This window comes from Sapajus apella, unplaced genomic scaffold (genome assembly GCF_009761245.1).
Source record: "Sapajus apella isolate SASKATOON/1434 unplaced genomic scaffold, GSC_monkey_1.0 scaffold13, whole genome shotgun sequence".
In the NCBI taxonomy this organism is placed as follows: Eukaryota; Metazoa; Chordata; class Mammalia; order Primates; family Cebidae; genus Sapajus; species Sapajus apella.
Genome location: NW_022436953.1, coordinates 25605314 through 25617081, shown reverse-complemented (window position 1 = coordinate 25617081; position 11768 = coordinate 25605314). Strand labels below are relative to the sequence as shown.

The 11768-nt window shown below is 36.1% G+C and overlaps 1 protein-coding gene across 5 annotated transcripts in view; it reads right to left on the bottom strand.

The window, feature by feature from the left end:
• Window positions 1-474: 474 nt before the first annotated feature.
• The window catches only part of PLEKHA1 (pleckstrin homology domain containing A1), a 57793-nt gene continuing 46499 nt past the window's right edge, over window positions 475-11768 (bottom strand). For 3 of the 5 annotated variants that reach the window (XM_032281901.1, XM_032281902.1, XM_032281903.1), the window contains exons 9-12: window positions 7248-7312; window positions 6502-6565; window positions 4484-4573; window positions 475-1912 (exon numbers count right to left, since the gene is read on the bottom strand). In XM_032281901.1, coding sequence (XP_032137792.1) covers window positions 1598-1912; window positions 4484-4573; window positions 6502-6565; window positions 7248-7312 — 534 coding nt within the window. In that variant the 3' untranslated portion in view covers window positions 475-1597. Of the gene's footprint in view, window positions 1913-3183; window positions 3255-4483; window positions 4574-6501; window positions 6566-7247; window positions 7313-11768 lie in introns of all 5 variants that reach the window. The other 2 variants (XM_032281904.1, XM_032281905.1) reach the window with 2 other exon arrangements.

Below are 11768 nucleotides of genomic sequence, written 5' to 3'. Positions count from 1 at the left end.
ATAAAAATAGCAGCATGTGAAATTCAAGACTGTTTTTTTAAAGCAAATGTTTAAGACGGAACCACAAAAACGGTACTTATGGGCCAGGTGTGGTGGCTCACACCTGTAATCCCAGCACTTTGGGAGGCTGAGACGTGTAGATCACCTGAGGTCAGGAGTTCAAGACCAGCCTGGCCAACATGGTGAAATTCCATCTTTACTAAAATACAAAAATTAGCCGAGTGTGGTGGCATGCACCTGTAATCCTAGCTACTGAGGAAGCTGAGGCAGGAGAACTGCTTGAAGCCAGGAGGCGGAGGTTGTAGTGAGCTGAGATCACGCCACTGCCCTCCAGCCTGGGCAAAAAGAGCGAGACACTGTCTCAAAAAAAAAAAAAAACCCACAAAAAAACAAAACAAAAAACCAGTATTTACTCAAACTGGTCTATAATTCAACACCAGAAATGAAGAATTCTTTAGAGGGGTGCTTATATCTATATGCCCATGATTAAATGTATTCCCCAATTTGTTTTCTTTAAAACATATATATTGCACAGGTAGTAGAATACCAGCATTCTGGTATCTCTAACATAAAATGCTATCTTATTTAACACATTAAACTATTCTACTGAAAATTAATTTTATCTCAATGTTTAAAACCAGTCATGTAGGAGGACTTTTTAGCATATGAATCTCAAACCATTCCTAAACAAGATGAAAAAACACAGGCACTTGAATCTAGGTTATTAGTGACAAAAAGGAGAGGTCACAACAATTTCATGACTAAGGGCAGTTACGTCTTTACATATAAACTTGAGGTCTTTCACCAATCCAAATATAGAAATAAGAACTATTTACAAAACGTTTATAAGAAAATCAGATCTCCCAAAAATTTCCTACCAAATAATTTTTGCTGAAGAAAGCACTGACTGCTCCAAGGCCTGATTAAGCTTTTCCAAACAAACATCTAAGACGGAGTTGTTTGAATTCTAGTTTTCCCCTTTTCTCTACCCCAGTATAACCCACAACCCTTACTGTTGGTCGAATAATATCCTCTACGCAAAATTTGCAACTCACCTCAAGATCAGGGCATCAAACATGGTTGTAATTTCAACAGAGTCCACATTGCAGTATAAATTTTACAGCACCACAGACATCATGAGTTTAGGTATCTTGGTCTGGCAATATTTCATTTGGTAATAGTGACCAATAAGGATGTGTAAATATTGAACATTTAATCAGACGTCACAGTAGCATTTTTTAAATGACCAAAGTAATTAATCAGCATTTTTAATGTTTTAAGCTGTTAAACGTTTAAACTGTCAAAATCACTAGGAAAAAATATTACACGCACATTGTTACCACCCAAATGAGAACACACAATGCTTCAGACAGATGACACTGAGATATTTTGGATTTTTCCTTTTTCTTTCTTTTTAAAGAAATTATATTTAGTTTGGCCACTCCCTAGATTCTTGGTTTACCAGCTTATAAAGAATACACCTAAGAGGCAGTATAACATCCACACTAAAAACCATTTTCCCCTTTATCATCTTTGGCTAGAAGCCTCACAAAAGGAAACAGGAGGCAGAGGCAGGCAGGCTCCATGCGTGTCTGCCTCACACGTCACTGACTGGGAGGCTCGCGTCATCCAAGTCTACTAGGTCACAATCTTTTTCCTGAGGGCCATTTTTACTTTGAGGTTTTAACAGAGCTTGTTCAGTCACTTTGGAAGCTGGTTCTCTTGGAGAGACAGTCTGGACCTTGAAGTTCCCTGGCTTGACCTTGGCAAGAGATTCGTACAATCCTCGCTTCTCCATGGTAAAGCTTGAGACCAAAGAGTTGCTGCGAGAGGCTGTGGAATGTGAGGTGGCGGCGGCTGCGGTGGCGGGACGGAAAGCGTGTTTGGATTCGGAAGGACCGGGGGGATGCTCCTGCAAAAAGGAGTGGCGGTCAGACACAGTCCATCACTACTGGCCAGGTTAGTTACTCAGTGTGAGACTTGATCCTCTGAAAAACAAACCACACACACACACACACACACACACACACACACAGACACACACACACAAAGCACAAGCAGAGGCCATGCAGCATAAATGTGCAAGTTCTTTCCCAAAGCAATGCATTTTTAGAGGTGAGTTTAAAGCGATGATAGCCAAAAACCATTTCCACTAGGAAACCAGCTCCGTCACCAAAGCCGAATTTGGCAGCCTATGACACTTTGAAGATTCAGCCAAACTAAACTGAAATATAGTGTTCCAGCTGCAACTGAACTGTGTTTAAAAGAGAACTTCCCCGCTGTATCATTTAGAGTATATTCTCAGTCAACACTAGGAATTATCCCACGTATTTTAGAAAGCAAATATAGACTATGACAACGAAAGGCCATATTTCTTTAATCAGCATGAATCAACAGCTTTCAAACATTATTTTGCTGATAAAACTTAGATTTTCCTTCCCTGAATTTCACTGCAACCAATAATAGCACAGTCTTTTCAATTTTTATTTAATTTTACTTCTGAATAGGTCATATATTCATATGGCTTAATATTTTAAAGGTAACAAAGGGTACACATTTAATCACATTCTAAACTGTGGTGAAATAATTATCAGTTGTAAATGTTAATTTCAATATGCTTCTAACTAGACCAAATCTGAAGATATCCTTAAATATGGCCATTCTAAATACACTGCTATATACTAGCATTTTATATTCCTTTATACTAGTGGCTTTGAAAACAAAGTGCTACTAATTACCAAAACACTATAGAGTCCTATTAGATGGCTAAATTTCAGAGATTTTTAAATGCCATGCAAACTATAGTAATGTACAGTTTATCCAATGCATATGCATGCATTAGTTTGCATATATTATTAGAATAGTGCATTTCATAAGTGTTATAGTATTTTAAAAATCTTAAAGTACATAAAGAAATTGAAACTCTTGCAGCAGTTCAGTATATTAATTTTTATACGTTAATGTCTCTTTCCGTTAGTAAAGTTGTATGTTTTAATTTTTTCTTTTAATATATATATCCAATCTGATGACTAGAGTGAAACAGTTTGCGTTAGTATTGACAAAATCAGTTACAATAACTGCAAAAGGCAGTTTGGTTAACTCAACTTTCTATGATCAGTTGTAAGTAGTGAGTAAGTCTGGGCCCTCCACTAAGAAGGCACGTTTGCGTGAGAGCCCACATACGTGCTGCATTCACCAGTTCTTGATGTATACCTCTGTATACAAGGGTTCGACAGCCTTCTGGCCTGCCGCATCTGGAACACAGTGCAAAGCTAAGATTAGAGTTAACCTATACTGGGTAGAGGGAGGAAAAGAGAAAGTTGTGCTGACAGTCATAGCTAGACAGTCTAATTTGCCCCCACCACAAAGCACAAAACACAAACATCCTTCTCCAACTTTTCCTCTTCCCAACAGACATTGTTTTTGCAGAGAGTCTCATACTTGACTGCTGAAAAAGTCACATAAAAATACAGGCAAAATGAACATCTATGAAAATGACTTCTTGGATATTTCAAAAAGGATATAAAGAGAATGACTTAACAATTAAGGAATCAGAAACATTAATTTCTATTTATTTATCTGTAGTTACTACTACCAGAAAATAAAAGGCAGTATTATAATAGAATCAGAAAAAAATATTAAAAGTATAAGTATCTAGCATATATATCATAGTAAATCTAGATCATAAAGGCTATCATGCTACAGACAAGACTATTTTCTGCAGATGACAGTGTTACATTTTAACATACTTTGAATTTTCAGATCTGAGATCACTGGCCAAAGTATTCCAAAGCCAAATCTAATTCTTATGTACTTGAACATAATAAAAATCTTTTGAAAAAATATTTCAGAGTAGAATGTGTATTTGTATTTCAATTTTATTATCATACTACCACAGAGATAGTTATGATAGTTTTCAGAAGCAGACTTTTCAGGCAGGTTTTAAAATGAGAATGAAAACATGAACTGGAAACACTGGGAGCACTGAAATGCATTTAAGGTCCCAGCTGCTCAGAGATCTTATGGCATGGTGAAGCCAAAGGTAAAAAACAAAACAAAAAAACCTCAACTGAAATCAGAGGAAGTAAAGTGGAAATCAAGATGTTCACAAAGCTGTGTAATGCTACAACTAAAAGTCTTAATGATCAGGCCATCCACCATACTAAGCATCTGTCAAATTATGCCAGATCTAGAGCTACTGACAAGTAAGAACTCCTAAGACAAAGCAAGGAAATGTTCATTCTTTAGTTGCCCTGCTTGTGCATTTAACACAATACAATTCACAGAAAGTTATATATATGTAACACTGCAAGGAAGTATTAAATTAGAAATGCATTATTTTTTGGAAGTCCAATTGGTATAAAAGTCAACATGCAAATAAATCTCAATAAAGAAAGAAACCAGATGGATTGGGAGGAAGGAAAACAATTCAACAGGATGGGGGGACCCAGGGGAATATCACCCCAGAGAGCAGGAAACCTACAGAAGATGCAGATCTGCCAGGCCCCCGCTGCGCTACAATGGCGCCAGAGACTGCTTTAATCCAGCTATGCATCTCCTCAGGGCTATCAGCCTAAAAGAAAACAGAACTCATTCAGTCAACTTTTCCTCAAAATCAGCTTCTACTTCTATAAAGCCAATGTATTGATTTTGATAATTTAAATACTATTATCAACAAAATCACTCTAAGGCAATTTTATCAAAAAAACTGAGAAATCGTTTTTTAAAAACAGGTTTTGCTAGGTCTTACTTCACAGAGACATAAATTGAGCACTTCAATGTCAAGATCAGACCCATCAAAAGGCGTCAATGAATATCTCCAGAGAGAAAACGTGAAGAGGAAGTCAAAGAAAACCCTTCTTATTTCACTCTATCACTAGACCACCTGAATCTGCTACAAGATTTATGTAGTTGCATAATTTTTTAAAATTCTGACATTATTTTACATATTATTTTTCTGGAAATAATTTCTAGTAGTACCCTAAATCCTACAAGTATTGACAGACAAGTCTGGCTTTCAATGTGAATTTTAAATCTTACTATGAAATTAAATCTAATTAAATAAGGCCCCAAGCAGGGTTACAGAGATACTGCCTCTTGCTTCTATATTCTAGAATCTGTTATACTTCTAGAATCTAGAAATATGAAAAAATTTACAATACAAGATATTTTTGAATAAATAATATTAACAAAAACTTAAAAACAGGCAAAGGTAGAGTATATTTCATTCAGCACTAGTATGGAAATATAATCCTAGAAATTAATTTGATAAAATAGAAAGGGTCGCACTCCAATAGTTACTCTCAATTAGAAACTTATCCTACAGAAATCAGGCAAAGTAATGCACAAAGATGCATTTCATCACATCATTTATTGCAGTAAATGTATAAAAACTATGCATATAAACGTTCAGCAACACAGTAATACAGAAACAATTTACTAGTAGAACATCAATACAATGGAGTATGGTGTAGTTCTAAAAGGTCTTCAGATAATTTTTATGACATGGAAAAAAATAACAATATATTAAACAAACAGAATATAACACTATATTTAGTATGACCCCACCTATTATAAAAATATATACCTGAAGAAAGGGAGCAAAAACATAAGAATGGTTGCCTCAATGTGGAATGGACTGTTTTATAAACCACATCTTTCTATATTTTCCTAGTTTTCTAGAATAAGCATATTTAACTTCAATAAAACAAATCATCCTTTTTTTGGTGGTTTTTTTTTTTTTTGAGACAGGGTCTCGCTCTGTCACCCAGACTGGAGTGCAGTAACATGAGCTCAGCTCACACCAACCTCTGCCTCCTGGGTTCAAGTGATTCTAGTGCCTCAGCCTCCCAAGTCTGGGCTTACAGGCCTGCATCGCCACGCCTGGCTAATTTTTGTATTTTTAGTAGAGATGGGTTTTTACCATGTTGCCCAGGCTGGTCTTGAACTCCTGGACTCAAGTGATGTGCCTGCCTTGGCCTCTCAAAATGTTGGGATTACAGGCGTGAGCCACCACACCAGCCCAAATCTTTATAAAAATTTTCTTTTTAAATAATTCAATGAGGTATGCAAAAAGTACAATTTAAACTTAAATACAGATGCCAACTATCAGTGAAACCATATAGATCTACTCTCTACTTTTACTATGGGTATTTTTTTTATAAGGTTACCAAAAAATGATATAACAGAAAAATCAAAATTCTAAAATATGTGCAAAAGTAATCTGACTTGAAGGTACGCACTTAACATCTAAATTAAAAGCATTTCCCTTTCTCCAAATACTTAGTTCTAGTTCACTAGTTCATAACAAAGAATATTCCCACTTCCTGAACATATAACTCTACCAATAACTCTATATATACCACCTTCTATTAAGCTGGTGAATTACAGTTGTCATATTTTTTAAACCTCAAGAGCAACAAGCTTATTTATGTTTATTTTACCTCTAAAATTATTAATTTCTTGTTAGGAGGATCTATAATTGCCAAGTAAGCATCTTACCTGCACATAGAAAGTTCGAGACGTTGTTACAATTTCAAAGAGGTTGTCCCTCATCATTATGTCACTGTATGAAAAAAAATCCAATTATACTTAAATAACAGTTGTTTGACAATTTCTCTTTGTTTACCCAGTACCCAGTATGTCAATAAATAAATATAAGAGGTAAAGCACTGATTTGACAAACCCAAATTACTTTTCCCCTTTATTTTCATATAAGATTTTACATATTTTATGTAGTTTTGCCTTTTAAAAAAGTTCGTAATGCAACTTTAAAGTTCAGAGTTTTTAGTAATCAGTTTGGTGAAACACTGTCACAGCTAACACGTTTTCTTGTGTTGTATGCTCTATTCTGCATCTTTTAAACACTAAAATTAATACATCAATTTGTCAAATCTGATAGCCCAACCACAAGTTGTTCACATTAAATTTCTTCCTTTCCATTAATAAGCTGTTTCTGCATTTTTAGATTTCAAAGAAACAAGGGATTGTTTCCTAATTTTTAGTTTTCAAATGAACAAAATATTTCAATCTGAGGGTTTTGAAAATTCTAGCGTATCTCAACTATAAAGAAATAAATATAATCTTTAATCTGAGGGTTTGAAAATTCTAGCGTATCTCAGCTACAAAAAGTTAAACATAACTACAATTTATATGGAAAAATGTAATTTGTAAGTATATTCCTCAAACTAAGGCGCTGTTCTGTGTTCCTAAGTTGTGCCAGGCATCAAGTCAGAGCTGTTCCTTACCTTTGCTTACATTCCTGGACTTTATGAACCTCTTTAAGTGGAATAACACGAAGAGGTTCCTTTTCCTGGCAAAAAAAAAAAGCACAAACAGATACGTGACGTTCATTCTTAAAAACCTTCCAAAGGTTAGCTGTCTTATTTGAAGACTCATGTGAAAATCATACTTCTTTTCTGAAGCACATCTCAGAAATAAATCTACCTTCTTAAGCCATCCAGCAACTGAACAGCTCAAACACTACAGTCTCATACACACTGTTGTTTGAAACAATAAAAACTGCATATGACACTTATTTACATTATTTCTGGCCTTAAAGACAGTATAGCTTATTAATAGCTATTAGCCATCAGACTGTCCCCAGTGGACGCACATACCAGTATGCGCAGCACCTTCTTTTCTGGAATGTCACTTTAATATACAAGTCAGCAGAGCAAGTGCACATCCAGCTTCTTTCACTTAATTTTGTCATTTTACAAATATCACTTCTATAAATACACACACACACACACACACACACACACACACACACAATTGTACGTTTACTAAGCGCTGAGACATCTGCTAGGTTTTAAATGTTTTATCTCACACTTTCCACAACGCTACAACACATGTACTATTTATTCATATGCTGAAACTACAGATTAGACATGTTAAGTATCACACCCAAGTTTACAAAGTAGACATGATACAAATATAAAATAAAATTGGCTCCTAATAGCATATTTCTAGTATACATTCCATAAAATATAATATACATATTTCATTGACTATGACAGCATGAGATTAAGACATACCATTACTTTATGCAGCACCAAAAATAAAATTAAACCATGATGGGAGTGCTTTTTTTAATTGAGACACAGAGTTTCGCTCTTGTTGCCCAGGCTGGAGTGCAATGGCATGATCTCAGCTCACTGCAACCTCCCCCTCCAGGGTTCAAGTGAATTCTCCCGCCTCAGCCTCCAGAGTACCTGGGATTACAGGTGCCCACCACCATGCCCAGCTAATTTTTGTATTTTTAGTAGAGACAGGGTTTCGCCATGTTGGCCAGGCTGGTCTTAAACTCATGATCTCTGGTGATCCGCCCACCTTGGCCTCCCAAAGTGCTCGGATTACAGGCATGAGCCACTGCATCCAGCCTGGAGTGCTTTAAAATAAAAATAAAAAAAAATAAATTCACAGATCTTTTTTAAAAAGTTTCACAAAAGTTTCATTTTGAAATAATTTCACACTATAAAAGACTTAGAAAAACAGTACAAATAATTTCTACATAACCTACACCTTGTTTTCTAAACTGTTAATATTTTACATTTGCTTTATCACTGTCTGTGTTTATATATGTGTGTGTGTGAGTATATACAGATTCCTGAAATGCCTGAAGGTAAGTTGCAAATATGATGTACCTTTACTACTAAATACTTCAGTGTGTATTTCCTAAAACATGGATGTGCTCTTGCATAATCACAGTGCAATTATGAAAACTGGAAACTCAACACTGATGCAATACTATAATCTACGGACCATCTTCAGCTTTCACTAACTGCCCTACTCATATTCTTTATAGCAAAAGGACAACTATTTTCTGATCCAGGGTTTAATTAATCCAGGGTCATATCTTGTATGTAGCTGTCATGTCTCCTTTAACTGTGGAATAGTTCTTCAATCATTTTTCAGAGTTTTAAAAAGACCAGGCCAGTTATTTTGTAGAACACCTCCCAATTTGAGTTTGTCTGATATTTGCTGAAATTCAGGTTATACATTTTTGACAGGAAGCCATAGGCATGACACTGTTCTTCTCAGTGGACCACTATTAGGAGGTACACACCTGATGGTGGCTTGTCCTGTCACCGGTGTGTTAACTCTGATCTCTCGCTTAAGGTCATGTTTGCCAGTAACTATAAAATTACTTTTTCCCTTTGTCATTGTTAAGTATCTTGTGGGAGATACCTGGAACTGATGTAATATCGGGATTCCCATCATAATTTTGCCACTAATTTTATTGAACACTGAAGCCTCTTGCCTGAAACCATTACTAGTGGCTGCCAAATGGTGATTTATTCTAACCCCATCAATCCATCTACATATATTAAGACAGAATTTTATTCTAAGTAAATATTTTTCCTTCTCATTTATTCATGACTCATCTTATTCTATGGGTTATAATCCATTGCTATCATTATTTATTTTGTTGTTTAAATTGTCTGCATTTTGGTCAGGCCCTTCAAAGTAATTTCTGTGTCCTTTTGACATGTTCCATTCATTCTCTGAGGCACTTCCTTATTTTCTGGCACAACTTCATTTTCTGACCTCAGGTGGTACTTTATCTGCCCCAACTCTGAAATCAGTTATATGGCCAAGGGTTCCTGATTCCTTTTGTTTACAGAATGGCATTTACAGTTGCCTTTGGACAGGATGGGTAAGGATTTGCCAATCTCTTCACTCAGCCACAACCTTCTCATGATAGATGAGAATATTTCAGTGCAGTTTTAATTATCAGTGATGCTGAATTTTTAAAATATTTTAAGACCTATTTTAATTTTTTTAAATTGAATATTCATGTCTTTTGTTCATTTGCCTACCAGATACTTTCCCAACCATTTTCTTTTTTAAACTTTGAAACAATCATGAATTTATACAAGGATTGAAAATACAGCACAAAGACCTGATTTTCCTGAACCATTTCAGAGTGAGTTGCTGACCCGTCCCACACTACGCTTGAATACTTTTCCTATAAAGACATCTCTTACGTAATCACAACATAATCATCAGAATCAAAAACTGTGCCCAAAACGACTTTGATTAGAGCAAAAGAATTCCGTTCAGAAGCACGAACACCATCTGCTTATCAAATATTTTCTTTCCCTCAGTCTGGAACAGCTCCTCATTATTTCCTTGACTTTCATAATCCTGACTCTATTGAAGAGTGCAAGGTATTACTTTGGAGAATGACCCTCATTTGGGTATGCCTCATGATGAGATTCAGAATACACACCTTGGGCAGGAGAATCATCAAAGTGATGTTGTCTTCTTAACACTACCCTGTCAGGTGGTAAGTGATTTCAGTTTTTTTCATTAACAATGACATTCATTTTAATCATCTGACCAACCTGAGTAAAGTGGTATCTGCCATGTTTCCTGGCTGTAATGCTACTTTATCACCTTGCACAATACTTAATACCTATTTTAGTAGACAGGTACTTTGAAACTGTGTAAATATCTAATTCCTCAACATACATATAGATATACATCCATTCACCAAAAACTACTATTTCTCTGACAAGAAACTTGGCTTCTATTATCCTTAATATATTTCCTTATTTTATCAATCAGTGTGTATGAGGCCATTCTCCCATCTCTGCCACCACCCCTACCCCATGTGGATGCCCTTCTCTCCCTACTCCACGTGGAGCTAACCCCCTAAGAAGACAGCCTCCTTATCCTGTGTGGGTTCTGACACCCACACAAGGCTACACTGGTTCCTCTTGGATGCCTATGTTGCTTTGCCTCACCTAATAAAATGGGGTCTGAATTGTTTGGGATTGACGAAAGGAAAAGAGGGCAAAGAAGGTGGGGCAAAATCCTCTCATTTCTTAAGATTCTAAGTTTTATCGCTAATATATGTGCAAATATGTTCACCAGTTTTTCAATTGTATACTTCAGTCTTTTATACTTATTTTAAAAACTTTTAAATGATCTTTTAGAGATACACACTGAGATATTTACAGATGAAATGGGAGATATCTAGGATTTGCCTCAAAATATGAAGCAGGAAGTGGCTCGTAAAACTGAAACAAGACGAGCTGAGCCATGTGTTAACAATTACGACATCTAGGTGATGGGTACATGCAGGTTCCATATATTACTTCTGTCTATTAAAAGTGTATGTTTATACTTTTCCACAATGAAAAGGTTTTATAAACGAGCCCATTTATACTTTAAACATTTTTATCATATATCATTCTTGAGCATATGTAAAAGAGAAAAATATAAACAAGATATACTGGTTACAATTTTTGTTTTTTGAGATGGAGTTTCACTCTTGTTATCCAGGTTGGAGTGCAATGGTGCAATCTCGGCTCACTGTAACCTCCGCCTCCTGGGTTCTAGAGATTCTCCTGCCTCAGTCTCCTGAGTAGCTGGGATTACAGGCAGGTGCCACCATGCATAGCTAATTTTTGTATTTTTAGTAGAGATAGGGTTTCTCCATGTTGGTTAGGCTGATCTCAAACTCCTGACTTCAGGTGATCCGCCCACCTCAGCCTCCCAAAGTGCTGGAATTATAGGCGAGAGCCACCGCCCCAGGACTGGTTATAGTTTTTTAAGATTTCACATCCAGATTCCAGATCTTCCGAATCACTTTTTGACTTGGAGTCACCAATGTCCATGTTTTTCACTCCAAGCCATTCTTTATGCCAAAAAGTGTTGGTGATGCAGCATTTAAGAATGTTTCATGATATCCCTGAGATTTTCTCTGAAGCTGCCAGCACTGTTTTCTGCACATGCTGATGCTGGTGTCTTCTGGA